At 39.5% G+C, this 16765-nt stretch overlaps 1 protein-coding gene across 2 annotated transcripts in view; it reads right to left on the bottom strand.

Annotated features, from left to right (window-relative positions):
• Positions 1 to 8658: 8658 nt before the first annotated feature.
• Positions 8659 to 16765, bottom strand: part of LOC129730315 (nose resistant to fluoxetine protein 6) — a 126588-nt gene continuing 118481 nt past the window's right edge. For both annotated transcript variants that reach the window (XM_055689561.1, XM_055689562.1), the window contains 3 exons: positions 9744 to 10049; positions 9374 to 9691; positions 8659 to 9283 (listed from right to left, as the gene is read on the bottom strand). In XM_055689561.1, coding sequence (XP_055545536.1) covers positions 9152 to 9283; positions 9374 to 9691; positions 9744 to 10049 — 756 coding nt within the window. In that variant the 3' untranslated portion in view covers positions 8659 to 9151. The remainder of the gene's footprint in view (positions 9284 to 9373; positions 9692 to 9743; positions 10050 to 16765) is intronic.

The raw sequence follows: 16765 nt of genomic DNA, 5'->3' as shown, positions 1-16765 counted from the left end.
CAGCGGGAACATCTTATGCCAATCCTGGGGAGGTTAGAAAGAGGAAAAATATTTCTTCTCCTAAACTTCCCCGTAAAGGTACTAAGATTCCCCAAAGTGTAATGAAAAGTACGAACAAACCAAACAGTGTTGCGGAAAACCGAAGCAAACTCCTCCTGGTCTTGCAAATTTAAAGTCCCAGAAGAAGTTCCCAGCACTGCCAGGAACATCTAAAACCCCAGTTGTTCCTTTTGCACATCCAGTTGATGGAACAACCTCGGGATTAGTGAAATTTTCTGACATTGTGGATCCAGAGTTTTGGAACTTTCAATGTACCCGATCCAATTAAAATTTTTCTTACAGCATTTCTTCCAACAGTTAGATTATTTTTGAAGCAGTTGACTGCCCAATGGCCCCTCCTTGCAGCGATTGTATCCTTCGATGCCTAATTCATCTGCGTATATTAAGGACTCTATCTCTGTCTTACAGTGGAATTGTAGAAGTATTTTACCAAAAATGGATTCATTCAAAGTTTTAATAAATAAAAACAAATGCGATGCATTTTCTCTTTGTGAAACTTGGCTCACTTCAAATACTGATGTTAACTTCCATGATTTTAATATTATTCGCCTTGATCGAGAAACCCTATATGGAGGAGTACTTCTAGGGATTAAGAAGTGCTATTCTTTCTATCGTATTAACCTCCCATCGATTCCAGGCATCGAAGTTGTCGCATGTCAAATGACAATACAAGATAAAGAGCTTTGTATTGCCTCAATATATATTTCTCCCAGAGCACAGCTTGGGCAACGGCTGCTCTTTGATTTAATAGAACTTCTTCCCTCGCCACGTTTGATTTTGGGAGACTTTAACTCTCATGGTGTGGCTTGGGGTTCCTCTTACGATGATAACCGCTCCTCTTAATTCTATAACCTTTGCGATGACTTCGACATGACTATTTTGAACAACGGTGAAATGACACGTATCCCGAAAGCTCCAACGCGCCCAAGCGCTTTGGATCTATCCTTATGTTCGACGTCGCTACGGTTGGATTGCGCATGGAGGGTAATCCTCGATCCTCACGGTAGCGACCATTTGCCTATTCTTATTTCAATTACTAACAGGTCAACCCGCATGCGACCAATTGACATTCCGTATGACCTCACACGGAATGTTGATTGGAAGTTATATGAGGATATGATTTCAAAAGCGGTCGAGTCGATTCAACATCATCCACCACTTGAAGAATACAACCTCCTCGCGGGCTTGATTCTCGACGCCGCGTTGCAAGCCCAAACGAAGAAATATTCCGGCGTGACTATCAAAAAACGGCCTCCCACTCCGTGGTGGGGCCAAGAGTGCTCCGATGTCTACTCGCAAAGATCCGACGCGTTTTTGGCCTTCCAGAAGGGAGGTATACCTGGCGACTATATACGGTATTCGGAGCTTGATACCAAGCTTAAAAGCTTGGCTAAAGCAAAGAAACGCGGATATTGGCGTCGGTTCGTGAACGAGACGCCGAGGGAGACATCGATGAGCACTCTCTGGGACACAGCCCGAAGAATGCGGAATCGCGTAACGGTCAACGAAAGCGAGGAGTCTTCAATTCGGTGGATATTTGATTTGGCCAGGAAAGTATGTCCGGATTCTGTTCCTGAGCAAAACATTGTTCGCGATGCGTCTCCGGGCCATGACGCGATAGAATTACCTTTTACGATGGCAGAATTTTCAGTAGCCCTCCTATCCTGTAACAATAACGCGCCTGGGTTAGATAGCAAAACATTGTACCGCAGGATTGGAGGCAAGTGAAGGTGATCGCCATCCAAAAACCAGGTAAACCAGCTTCTGATTAAACTCTTATAGGCCGATTGCAATGCTATCCTGTATCCGGAAATTGATGGAAAAAATGATACTCCGTCGTTTAGACCATTGGGTTGAATCAAATGGTCTACTATCAGATACTCAATTTGGCTTCCGCCGTGCCAAAGGGACGAATGATTGTCTTGCGTTGCTTTCAACGGATATTCAGCTGGCGTATGCTCGCAAAGAACAAATGGCGTCTGCGTTCTTTGACATTAAGGGGGCTTTTGATTCCGTTTCTATTGACATTCTTTAGGGTAAACTTCACCGACAAGGATTTTCTTCAATTTCAAACAATTTTTTGCACAATTTGTTTTCCGAAAAACACATGCATTTTACGCACGGTGATTTGGCAACTTTTCGCATTAGCTACATGGGTCTTTCCCAGGGCTCATGTTTAAGCCCCCTTCTTTACAACTTTTACGTAAAGGACATCGACGAATGTCTAGCAAATTCATGCACGATAAGACAACTTGCAGACGACAGTGTAATCTCTGTTACAGGAGCCAAAGCTGCCGATTTGCAAGGACCATTGCAAAATACCTTGGACAATTTGTCTGCTTGGGCTTTACAGCTAGGTATCGAATTCTCTCCGGAGAAGACTGAGATAGTAGTTTTTTCTAGGAAGCATGAACCTGCTCAGCTTCAAATACAATTAATGGGTAAAACGATTTCTCAGGTTTTGGTACACAAATATCTTGGTGTCTGAATCGACTCTAAAGGCACCTGGGGTTGTCACGTAAGGTATCTGATGAAAAAATGTCAACAAAGAGTGAATTTTTTTCGTACAATAACCGGACAATGGTGGGGAGCCCACCCAGGAGACCTTATAAGGCTTTACCAAACAATGATATTGTCTGTCATTGAGAACGTGTGTTTCTGCTTCCGCTCCACAGCAAACACACATTTGATTAAACTGGAGCGAATACAATATCGTTGTTTGCGTATCGCCTTGGGTTGCATGCAGTCGACCCATACGATGAGTTTGGAGGTCTTAGCTGGAGTACTACCATTGAAAAACCGCTTCTGGAGCCTGTCTTCTCGTATTCTTATCAAATGTGAGGTCTTGAACCGTCCTGTGATTGAAAATTTTGAAAGTTTAATCGAACTTAATTCTCAAACCCGTTTTATGACATTGTATTTCAATCACATGTATGGTCCCCGTGGTTCTGTGGTTAGCGATGTCGGTCGGCTAGCTCTCCCACACGGTTGTGATATCGGGTTCGATTCCCGATCGAGTCGAGGATCTTTTCGAGCTGGAAATTTTCTCGACTCAGCACTGGGGCACTGTGTAACATTGTACTTATCCTACACATGCAAAATGTGCCAAATACAATATCGATAACGAATTCTCTCAACTAATCTAGTTGATCGAGACCGCTATTAGCCCCAAGGCTAAGCGTGCGATATTGTGTTTGTTCAATCACATGTCCCAAAATATTAACCCTTCTTCGAACATTCCAAATCGTGTCAACTTATCAAATACCTCTGATTCTACTGTGTTTTTCGATACATCCATGATAGAAGAAACTCGTGGAATCCCGGATCATTTACGCGTGCAGCAGATCCCCAAAATTTTTTCCAATAAATATCGAAATATCAACTGCGACAATATGTTCTACTCTGATGGATCACTTCTCGATGGGTCCACTGGCTTCGGTATTTTCATTAACAATTTACCCGTATACCATAAGCTCGATAATCCTGCTTCTGTTTACGTCGCAGAATTAGCTGCAATTCAGTACACCCTAGGGATTATCGAAAAAATGCCCCCGGACCATTATTTCATCTTTACGGACAGTCTCAGTTCCACTGAGGCTCTCCGATCGATGAAAGATGTTAAGGACTCTCCGTATTTCCTGGGGAAAATACGGGAACATCTGAGTGCTTTATCCGAAAAATCGTATCAGATTACCTTAGCGTGGGTCCCTTCTCACTGCTCGATACCGGGCAATGAGAAAGCGGACTCTTTAGCTAAGGTGGGCGCAACAAACGGTGACATTTATGAAAGACCAATTACCTTAAATGAATTTTTCGCATTTGTACGTCAGAATATGATCACCAGTTGGCAAAATTCATGGACTAAAGGAGAACTGGGAAGGTGGTTACATTCCATAATCCCCAAGGTATCGACGAACCCGTGGTTCAAGGGGTTGGATGTAGGTCGGGATTTCATTTGCCTGATGTCCCGGCTTATGTCCAATCACTATAGATTTGACGCACATCTCCGTCGTGTTGGGCTCGGGGAAAGTGGTATCTGTGCCTGTGGTGAAGGTTATCACGACATAGAGCACGTTGTTTGGTCATGCCCGGTACACCGTGACGCCAGGTCTAAATTAATAGCTTCCCTGCAGGCCGAAAGTAGGCAGCCGGCTGTTCCTGTTCGTGATGTCTTGGCGAGCCGTGACCTACCCTACATGTCCCTTGTATACGTTTCCCTGAAATCCATCCACGCCCCAGTCTAGTCCTATTCCCTTCCGCCTACATCCAACCAAACGACAAGAACACTTAAAGACCCCGGATCCGGAAACAGCAATCAGACCCGCACGATACTCTCAAGGCCCGAGTGAGACAACCCAATTTGCCAGTCTTGATTATCTTGGCCCAGCAGCGGAACAAATTTTATATGCTGCTTACCTATGGCAATGGAAATCCATCGAACAACAAACAAGTGCTTTTAACGCAAAACTTTTTAGCTTTAGGTTAGATTTAGTTTCAGCTCGTAGTCGGCAGCGAGGATAAAAAAATTGCTTCTAGTTATTAAGGTACTTTAGAAAGTAAGCTACCAGATATTATTGGCGTCGTTAAACATTAATTTGTATTTGTGCCGTGTCAAATAAATTTTAGATGAAGAAAAAAAAACATGAATGCTCGTCGATTCCACTCCTTGCAGACGATGGCTTCGCTTCGTGAAGAGCGAAAGACAACGAGCAAAACGGAATAGCAGAGAACACGAACACTCTCTGCTTATAAGCAGCATGCGGTGATTCAAAACGAAGGTATTGTTCGGTTCGCTCAAGAACAGATACAAAGAGAGCTATTTCCGAACTAGCTTGGCCAAGATGAGTGCTTATGAGTGGTATGAGGCGAACATCAGCAACACTGCTCGTAGGTACTCAAAAGTAGGTAAATCACTTTTACCTAAAAATACCTTCCCGCACAGAAGGGCTGATTTGCGCAAAATACGCATATTTGGGTATTTTAATATTTCTGTGATAGCAAAAATGACTAGGACAAGATACCTGACTCTTGCAGAACTCATCGGACATGATTGTCGCTGCGCGTGAGCAAAAGTCGAACTAATTTATACACTGTTAATATGATGTATACTTAACGTTAAAATCAACTGACGACAACGCCAAGACATGACTGTTGAGAGGTGAAACAATTTTTTCAGTATCCATGTGAACGCCATCTGACAAATGATATTTAATATTGCGCACTTTCCACCAAAATGGATAGCACAATTTGAAAGTTCAACAACAAAGAAGTGTGCATCAAAGTGCTCATTGACACTTATGAATTCGTTTTCGCGACGGTACTACACCGTTCCCGCAGTTATAAGTTAAAAAGTGTAACACGAGTGTAGCTACACCGCAAAAACGAATTTACCGTCACCCACCATACTTTTTGACAGCTTGCTTTCATTCGTGTGAAGCAGTGCTTCCAAAATACATTATTAGAAAAAACATATAAAAATATTGGAAATTTAAAAAAATCTTGTTTATGGTTGTAATAATTTATTCATGTACGGACATCTAATAAGTGTTACGCAATACATTCAATAAATTTCACTCTTGATTGAACATTTAAAAAAAATATTTAGACTTTGAATCAATCAGATTCTGAAGGAAGTATATTAGTGTTACTCAATCTTTTCTGGCAACAACAATGCACAGATTCAAACTGTGCTTGAAGAAGTGAGCTGAAAATCCAGTAGTCAAAGCAATAAGCAATAATGTGTACGAATGTCTAGTTCTCAAACATGAAACTTTCCGAAAGAATCAAGAATTATCGGCGCATCATTTTAAATAAAGGGTACCATCAGAACTTTCTGATAACCGCTAGGAGCACGCTCTACAGCCAAGTTTTCCACTATTGCCGAGGCTAATAAAGTAAAAATCGGGTGCCCCGGTGAACCTGACCATATGCACAATGGTTCTGAAACCTGGCTTGCGACATATCAAACTTTTAGTTTTGGTAGAATGGGATCTGAAAATAAATATAACCCTTCAATATAAACCTCTACTCTGACAGTCAATTTCACATTTTTCTTTCGTACTTTGAAGTGCAAAAAATATGGCAATAGCATTCAGTGCAAAAAATGACAATATCATTAATCTGCATGTTATCCTTAAGCGTCGAGCTGACCAAACTACTATACCTTTTTCATATACAATCTTGATCAGCTCAACGATCGATATGACGGACTATGCACGATAAATCGGTTTTGCTCATAGTGACAATTTTATGAGAATTTAAGTCATCAGATGGCAGCACTAACCGTCGGAAATCGGTCGTGTTCAAAATGTATGGAAAATATGGAAGTTAGGTATCTTGTTCTAGTTATCTTTGCTTTAATGTAAAAAATCGGTTGTCAGTCAAGATATTCGGTTTACAATTTGAGCAACAATGGAGCTCATTAGGGGTCTTCAAATAGAGCTCGTATACAAATACCCAGCCGTAAACAGTGTATCGCCCATTACTCGCCAATGGGTCGTTGGGTATTTGTATACGAGCTCTACATGAGTCCTCCTTTTAAGAAAATTCTGTAAAATATCTAACTAGTATCCGGTTCTTCTTCTTCTTCTTTTCTTCCTCCTTAATGGTGAGCCACTTTACGGATTATACTGCCAAGAGTATCCGGTTGGTACTGTACGATAATTATTAAATGTCACTCTATATCAGTACCGTATAGGACAGACAGCGGCAACTACCAATGGGATATATACTGGTACAGAAAAAATAGGTCATAGGATTTGACTATGAAAAATTGATTTTATGTACTCAATGTCTTCAGCAAAACTGTTTCATAGGACAAGGCCTTTCTTTTGGCGTTTTTGGTTTTTCTATCAATTCACCTAACAGTTAAATAAAACAAAATATTTTTTTCTAATTTTCAATATACCGGATTGCTTCCTTCAGTAAAGTTGTGGAAAATTTTAAAAGAAAAACAATTCCTTAATACTGCGATGTCCTATCTGTACGTTGAACACGACAAAATAGAGTTTTTTCTTTGGAACACCCCTCCTTAAAATCAGTTTTTTCTCTATAATTTTTTTCTGTGATTGTCAAAACATAAAATTTTTCAAATTGTTGAGGAAAGCTTAGTTGAATGCATAAATTCTTAGAACATTTTGCATTGTTTTGACCATTACAGACGAAATTATAGATAAAAAACTGATTTTAAGGAGGGGTGTTCCACAAAAAACTCTATTTTGTCCTGTTCAACGTACATATTGGACTTCGCAGTATTCACCAATTGTTTTTCATTAAAATTTTCCACAAATTTGCTGAAGGAAGCAATCCGGTACATTGAAAATTAGAAAAATTATTTCTTTTATCTAACTGTTAGGTGGATTGATCGAAAAACCAAAAACGCCAAAAGTAAAGCCTTGTTATATGAAACAATTCTGCTGAAGACATTCAGCACATAAAACCAATTTTTCATAGTCAAATCTAGAACGATCACGATTTTTAGACCACTGTGCACTGTGGGATTTTTAAATAAATCTTTTTACCAATTGTAAATGTCTTGAAATATAATACTTGGAATGTGTAGGAACTATTTTGTAAGTTGTTTCATAAAATTGTGGCTGAAAAACGTGCTTTACATTGAGTAATTCGTCGTTTTAATATCCCTTTTTTGTACTTCACGACCTTCAAAAGGGCATTACTCAAAAATGTACCGTACGATGATTTTGAAATTTTGACCAGAGATTCTGGACGTCATAACGAATCGAATGGTGTACTCAGATTCTTTGTTGCATTTTTTTATAATAACGGTCTATGAGTGCACCGTGTAGGTACATAACTGTTTAGAAGCAAAAATTATGCGTACAATACGAGTTTTTGGGTTGTAACGTAGATCTCCATCAACAATGGTGTGGGGGTCAGTGGAGGGTATTAAAAAAAATAAAAAAAAAACAAAACAAGTAAATGCCATTTGATATGGGGCCATCCACATACCACGTGGACAGATTTTTAACGATTTTGACCCCCCCCCCCCTCCCCCTCCGTGGACAACTGCCCATATATATTCTAAAAAAAAATTGTATGGACCGTGGACATCACTAAGCCCCCCCCCCCCCCAAAGATGTCCACGTGGTATGTGGATGGCCCCTATGGTATTCCGCATTGTTGAATGGCACAGAAAAGCTTTTTTTACCAAAACATGTTGAAACTTTCGAAAAAAATTTCAACAAATCTACCGAAAGTAATGAATTTATTATGCTGTTGCAAAATTATTTTCGGAGTTTTACGTCATCAATGTCAGCAAACAAGGCCATTTAAAATAATTTTAGCTCAAAGCGCTCAAGGCAATAATTATTTGGATCCAATTGCAATTATTTAGTTTATTGTTCCGTTTATTGTGCCGTTTACAAGAGGGGTTACACCCAATCCATGATTTATTTTGGATTTATCTGCGGATTTACTTACAAACATGCGTAGAAACAAATACTTCATTTGCAAAAAAAACACCGTGCAGAAAAATTTATCTCTCAAATTATTATGACTTCAGATTTGTTTCTGTTGTCTTATTAGAGGCTTGAAAAGAACAACACTGTATTAATTTCACAATTAATTTATCAACAAAACTCACGAAACAAGATATGTATTTTCCACGCACATGCACTGTTTACATTTACATCAATTTTAAGTCATCAGTCAAATGTCATACATTTCAACAATCATTCGTGTGTCGATTGAGTATTATTTTATTATGTACAAATTTACTACGACTGGAAACTTCAAGTCACATGCCCGATGCATCTCGACACAATTATGTTGTGAGAATCCTAAGAATGTACATCTAATTACTAATTGCCTAACAAAGGAATGTTGCACATAAATATTTGAATATAACACAATGATTCATGAATTATTAGTAGCAAGTTTCAATCTTGTTTTGTTCTAAATTGAGACATGTGACATTACATTGGAATGTAGCACAAATGATTTTTATTATTTCCTCGTAATAACCTGTTTGTCCGGAGGCATTTACAATGGACCGTAAATAATAATGTATATTTTCTACAGTATCAATAGGCATAGTTCTGAGTGACCGTTGTAGTGAGACAATCACTAGAAGTTACTGTTCACACATTTTTTTCCTTCCAGGAGACATTATTTTTAGCATTGTGACAACAGGGGCTTCAAACGAAAGTGAAACTATGAAAGCCAATACATATGATGAGACCACTTGACCTAGGTATAGTGTTGTCTGCAAAGATAAATATAATTGAATATTATCATAACCATTATTATTGTTATAGTAATCAATGTTATGATTATTTTCAGAATTACTAATTACCAAGTTGTTCGGTGTCATATGTATCGGAGAGTCCGATTCCATTGCATATATCCGATTTACAATTGGATGGACCAAATATGCACAGTAGGTGACCCTAGAAAAAGGATACAAAATAGGTGCCGATAGAAGATTATTTACCCATCCTCCATATCCTGTAGAGCAGGCAATGATAACCCAAGCACACGCTATTGCCCACCCAGTGTGACTGAGAGAACTATAGGCAGCTGCTGCAGGTTTTGTAAGTGTGGTGTTAAATAGACCAAAGAGAAGATAGAGTAACATTAACGTGGAAGTTATCCAACCAAGAGCCACCGCGATCTGCAAAAAAAGTTCAATCAATTTATTTTGATTGTAACATTCTATTACTTACCTTGGGCATGCTGATTTTGCAATTTGTTTTAAATAAGATCCATCCCACGCTCATTCCTATCAAGTAAGGACCTAATCGCGTCCAGGGTTTGTCGTATATTTTATCAAATAAAGCAAATGGGTCATCTGCGTTGGGCATGTGATTATTAGTAAATGCTATGTATCCCGTTGTAGCCCATGATGAAACCATAAATATGGTGAGCATTCCGGCAGCAAATTTGAAATGCCTAACAGCTATAATCAGTATAATGGCTCCGATGATGTAAAACTGAGTGTCATCTGATAGATACCAGCTCCAAAGCATGCACTAGAAAAACGAAAATATTTGATTAAATACAGATCTGGTCATTCACGATTAAAACTTCGAAGGATACATTTCCCGCTAAGATATTATTTTGATAACGTTTCCCACATAGATACTCAAACAATTTCCGCTCAGAAAACAACACTGAACAGTTTAACGCTTTATTCACTTCTGTTCGAGCGTCTTGATAGAATATTTTCACTACACATTACACTTTTCATCCACTTTCACTATTTAATTCTATCACTTTTCACCTATCACTTGCATATACGTATTTCAACACTTACTTAGTGCCTTCGTCAGTGCTTATTTGGACTGTGGAGAAAATAGCGAAGCCCCCTAATTTTTATACCTAAGTAGGTGAACGAATGGGGCAAATTTTAACTCGTAAACGTAAACAAGAACGTAAACAACTTGAGTTAGGTAGAGGAATGTGCGGCCTGGTGATCCATGCCTTTTCGGGGAGTTTTAGGTAGAAATTTAAAAAGCCAAGGGTTTTGTTTGAAAATTTCTAAACTTTCTGCGACATCTAATTTCCAAGGGGATGTTACTGATCGAACTAGACTAATGTTGTCGGTAGTCATAGCGTGATCTTCATGAAATATATGTTTGGCTATTTTGGATCTGAAATGGTGAGTTATTCCTTTTTCTGAGCCTCATCATCATTGATATTGAAAGTGGGATCGGTAGTTGCAATTTTTCAACCGCACAAATCAGTGAAGTGCGCACATTTAAAAGTGCGCACAATTTGAAAAAATGTCCTCGTCTTGTAAATAATAGCACAGACTTACAGACAATCAAAGAATTGCGTAATAAACCTGTCTTCTATTTAAAAGCTGATAAGGGGAATAAAATTGTTATTTTGAACAAAAATGATTACGATCAACAAATGTTGGAGAAAATTTATAATGGCCCATACAGGCAACAGAGAGTCAACCCCCTTGCCGCCATGGTGAAAAATTTTGAAAAAACTATCAAAGAATGCCAACCTATTTTTGGTGACGCTTTGAAAAATCTTCGTATTTCGAACCCTTCTCTTCCTAGAATAAAGGGTCTCCCTAAAGTACATAAACCTGGTAATGAAATGAGAGAAATCCTTTCTGCGGTGGGGGCACCAACAGAAAAAATGGCAAAATGGTTAGTCAAGGAATTTCAATCAATGCCGAACAAATTTTCTAGTCGATCGTTAAGAGCACAGGAAATTTTGTTGAAAGTTTAAAATCATCGGGGGCATCAACACTGGCGAGATAATGGTTTCTTTTGATGTCACAGCACTTTTTCCGAGTGTTCCAGTGGAAGAAGCTATAAATCTTTTGGAAGATTGGCTTCTCTCCCAACAATGTGACAACCTTTGGAAAACTAAAGTACGCAGTTACTTGAAGTTAACTCGACTTTGCATGGAACACAATTATTTTTCATCTCGTGGGAAATTTTACAAACAAACAAAAGAAGCACCGATGGGGAATCCCCTTTCACCTTTCTTATGTGAGCTTTTTATGGCACATTTGGAAAATAAACTAAATGAAAAAGACTGTTTACCAGATCGTTGTTCGAGGTATGTTGATGATATTTTTTGTATTTTACAACAGGCGGACTTGGAAAGTTTTTTGGGAATTTTGAATGGTATTCATAAAAGTATCCAGTTCACTTTGGGAATTGAACAAAACAACAGGCTTCCATTTTCAGATGTAGTCGTTGTTAATAACTCCAACCACTTTGAATTCGAAATCTTTAGGAAACCCAAGCATACTAAGCGGGTAATACCTAATACTTCTAACAACTCCTCCCAGCATAAAATGGCTTCTTTCTACCATATGATCCACCGTATGGAATCTTTGCTTCTCAGTAATGAAGTTAAGAAAAACGAAATGGAATATATTTTTGATATTGGTGAGCAGAATGGATATTCCGTGTTGGATCGAAGCCCGTACAGTTTCGAAATCCGTACACCGTGATGTTTTTCTTCAGTTTCAAGCATTATAAAAATGAAATTTCATATGGTGATTACATGTACAATGTACATGTGAAGTGAATAAGTGAAAAGTGATAGAATGAAATAGTGAAAGTGGATAAAAAGTGTAATGTGTATTTTAACGCTGTTTTTCTATAGAGGGAAATGGTTGTATTTATTTGTCATGTTCAAATGAAAAACCAAGAAAAAAATGTAATGCGTTCAAAAAACATAATTTTCAATCTATCAAAAATAGCTTATAGAAACATTCATGAAGAATGCTTGCTAAATTGTGTGAACCGATTCGTATTTTTTTTCAGCCACAACCAAGATTCATTCGTTGTTTTGCTTTCGTCGCGATTAGACGCAAATTGCTCATCTCCGTTTGAGTTCGCAAAATAACAATACACGAGTTATCGTACGGGTGTTTTTTTTTTGTCGATTAGTTCTTGTGCTGCGCGATAACAATAGCCGGCAGTTTATCGGCAGAAACATCTTCTGCACACTGGTAGGGGCAGGCTACCCCGCCAGTGATCTGATACGCAGCTGATATATCAGCAAGAATAATTCTCCCGCACCGCTGTTACCCCGCTAGCAGCACGGACCACCATACGATCGAGCGAGTGGAAGTCAACTACAAGTGGCATCTACAAGGTCGCGTGTAGGATACGGCCACTGTGTCACAACACGAAGCTGGATCGTCATTGTTTGTTCTGCGGAGACGCTCGATTAATCCTACTATCAGCCGTGAGGTCGTGACTTAGACGTTCGGTGAAGTATTCACTTTAGAATTTTTATCATTATTATTAATAGTATTATTATTATTATTATTATTATTATTATTATTATTATTATTATTATTATTATTATTGTTATTATTATTATTATTATTATTATTATTATTATTATTATTTTTATTATTATTATTATTATTATTATTATTATTATTATTATTATTATTATTATTATTATTATTATTATTATTATTATTATTATTATTATTATTATTATTATTATTATTATTATTATTATTATTATTATTATTATTATTATTATTATTATTATTATTATTATTATTATTATTATTATTATTATTATTATTATTATTATTATTATTATTATTATTATTATTATTATTATTATTATTATTATTATTATTATTATTATTATTACTATTGTTATTAGTATTAGTATTACTGCCTTTTTTTTTATTTTGATCCATTGTAGTTTGAAAAATTGTTTTTAAAATTTAATAGCAACTACTTGACCCCCCCCCCACATTCGAATATTTATCGTTTGTGTGCGGTAGAGCGTAACGCTCCCGCAAAATGGACGACATGCAGGTGCAACTATTCCTGGATGTGGAAACAAATGGGGAAGAGATTAAGATCTCCCCCATCAATTCCCCTCTACCTTCCCCGCTACCTAGCCCCGTACCAAGGGTACCGGCAACACGGGTGAAAGCTTACCCAGATGCTTCGAAAGGTTCGTTCGTAGTTTACTTCAGGCCCATAAAGAAGCCTCTAAATATTATTCAAATCGGCAAGGACCTGGCAAAACAGTTTTCGGACGTAACCGAAATTACAAAGGTTAGACCGAACAAACTGCGAGTTGTTGTGAGTAGCTTGAAGCAAGCAAACGCAATTGCTAGCTACGAGCTCTTCACGAGAGAGTACCGCGTGTACATCCCTGTCAAGGACGTGGAGATCGACGGTGTGGTTACCGAAGGAAGCCTCACGGTCGATGACATTTTGCGTCACGGGGTTGGCTGCTTCAAGAACCCCCTGATTCAAGATGTAAAGATACTGGATGACAAGCAATTGCATTCAGTATCCATCGGAGAAGGGAAGAAGAAATTCTTCCCTTCGGATTCCTTCCGTGTAACATTCGCCGGATCCGCACTGCCGAACTACATCTCTTTGGACAGGGTTCGTCTGCCTGTACGCCTGTTCGTACCGCGGGTCATGCATTGCCAAAACTGCAAGCAGTTAGGTCATATAGCCACCTACTGCTGCAACAAGGCACGCTGCAGCAAGTGCGGAGGCAATCATGCTGAGACCGCTTGCAGTGAGGATACTGAAAAGTGTCTTTACTGCGAGGGAACTCGGCATGACCTTTCGGCGTGTCCCGCGTACAAACAGCGCGAGAAAAAAATTAAGCGTTCCCTCAAGGAACGGTCAAAGCGCTCTTTGGCAGAAATGCTGAAGAGTGCTGAGCCACCCTCGACAGGAAACATCTTTTCCTTTTTGCCAACCGATGAGGGTACATCTGACGATCCCGTCGAAGGGTGTTCTTATGCCATGCCAGAAGGATCTAGGAAGAGGAGAATGATCAACTCTCCTAATCTTTCTCGCAAAGGTCGCAAGATAACCCCTAGCGGAATGACCAATAAACCAACACAAAAAGGAAGCGGTGAAGAAAAACCGAAGCAAGTACCTCCCGGTTTTAATTTAAAATCAAACCAGGAGTACCCACCGCTTCCTGGGGCACCAAAAACCCCTAGTGCACCCATTTCTCGATCAGAAGATAAAAAAGAAACAGGGTTCATAAAATTTTCTGATATTGTGGACTGGATATTTAAAACATTCAACATACCAGATCCCCTACAAAACATTCTTCTTGCCCTTCTTCCTACAGTGAAAACCTTTTTGAAGCAACTAGCAGCAACTTGGCCCCTCATTTCAGCTATCATATCTTTCGATGACTAATACGGCGAAAGAGGTTAGGAATGTTATCACTGTATTACAGTGGAATTGCAGAAGTATCATCCCCAAATTCGATCTATTTTCTCATTTAATAAATACATACAATTGTGACGCATTTGCGCTCTGTGAAACCTTTCTCAATTCAAACGATCAACTCAATTTCCACGATTTTAACATTATTCGTCGAGATCGAGACTCACACGGTGGAGGGGTACTTTTAGGGATTAAAAAGTGCTATTCCTTCTTCCGAATCGACCTCCCCTCGATCTCGCATATTGAAGTCGTTGCCATTCAAACGAATATGAATGGAAAAGACCTACGCCTTGTTTCGTTATATATCCCTCCATCCACGCGGATTGAAAAGAGGCATCTCACTGATATAGCAGAGTTGCTTCCCGCGCCTTTTTTGATATTGGGAGATTTTAATTCTCACTGTTCGCTATGGGGGTCGCTGTACGACGACAACCGATCTTCTTTAATCTGTAACTTGATCGACGACTTCAATATGACAGTTTTGAATACTGGGGAAGCGACACGTGTACCTAATCCTCCAGCACGTGAAAGCGTGCTTGACCTAACCCTCTGCTCGACATCACTAGCGCTAGATTGCCAGTGGAAAGTAATCAACGATCCCCACGGTAGCGATCATCTTCCAATCGTTATATCAATTGCTAATGGCTCAACTCCCCCGAACCCAATCAATATTTCCTACGACCTTACACGTAATATTGATTGGAAGCGTTATGAGTCTATTATAGCGGAATCTATCGAGACTCACGAGGAACTTCCTCCGGAGGAAGAATACGCGTTCTTAGCTGGCTTGATAATCGACGCCGCGACTCAAGCTCAGACGAAACCGATACCCGGGGTAACGATTAGACAGCGCCCTCCCAACAAATGGTGGGACAAAGAGTGCTCTGAGCTGTACGCGCGAAGGTCCGCGGCGCATAAGGACTACCGGGAGTACGGCACTGTCAACCTACTTCGGAAGTACGAGGCACTGGGCAGGCAGATGAAGAGCTTAGTAAAGGCGAAAAAACGCGGGTACTGGCGGCGGTTCGTAAACGCGTTGTCGAGGGAAACAGCGATGAGCACTCTTTGGGATACCGCCAGGCGCATGCGGAACCGTGACGTTTCGAATGAAGGTGAGGAGTATTCAGATCGCTGGATACTCGATTTTGCCAAAAAGGTCTGTCCGGACTCTGTACCGGAACAGAAAACCTTTCGCGACGCGTTATTAGTAACTACGGAAGAGCCTCCATTTTCGATGTTGGAATTTTCAATGGCTCTCCTGTCGTGCAACAATAAGGCTCCAGGGTTAGATAGAATAAAATTCAACCTGTTGAAGAATCTACCCGACTCTGCAAAAAGACGCTTGTTGAATTTGTTCAACAAGTTTCTTGAGCTAAATATTGTTCCGCATGACTGGAGGGAGATGAAAGTCATTGCTATTCGGAAACCCGGGAAACCTGCCTCTGATCACAATTCATATAGGCCGATTGCGATGCTCTCTTGCCTCCGGGAATTAATGGAGAAAATGATCCTCTTACGGTTAGACAAATGGGTCGAAACAAACGGGTTACTTTCAGATACTCAATTTGGCTTTCGCCGGGGCAAAGGGACGAACGATTGCCTAGCGTTGCTTTCTACTGAAATTCAGCTAGCTTTTGCTCGAAAAGAGCAAATGGCTTCTGCGTTCATGGATATTAAGGGGGCTTTTGACTCTGTCTCTGTAGAAGTTTTAAGCGCGAAACTTCATTCGCAGGGACTTTCACCAAATTTGAATAACTTTTTGCTCAATTTGTTGTCAGAAAAGCATATGTATTTCTCACATGGCGATTCGACAACTTCCCGAATTAGTTACATGGGCCTCCCCCAGGGCTCATGTTTAAGTCCTCTCTTATATAATTTTTACGTCAATGACATCGATAAATGTCTTGCAAATTCATGCACGCTAAGGCAACTTGCAGACGATAGCGTTGTATCCATTACTGGTAGCGAGGCTAGCGATCTGCAAGGACCATTGCAAGATACCTTAGACAATTTGTCTGAATGGGCTCTTA

This window comes from Wyeomyia smithii, chromosome 3 (assembly GCF_029784165.1).
Source record: "Wyeomyia smithii strain HCP4-BCI-WySm-NY-G18 chromosome 3, ASM2978416v1, whole genome shotgun sequence".
Classification (NCBI taxonomy): Eukaryota; Metazoa; Arthropoda; class Insecta; order Diptera; family Culicidae; genus Wyeomyia; species Wyeomyia smithii.
This window is presented reverse-complemented; position numbering and strand designations above follow the sequence as displayed.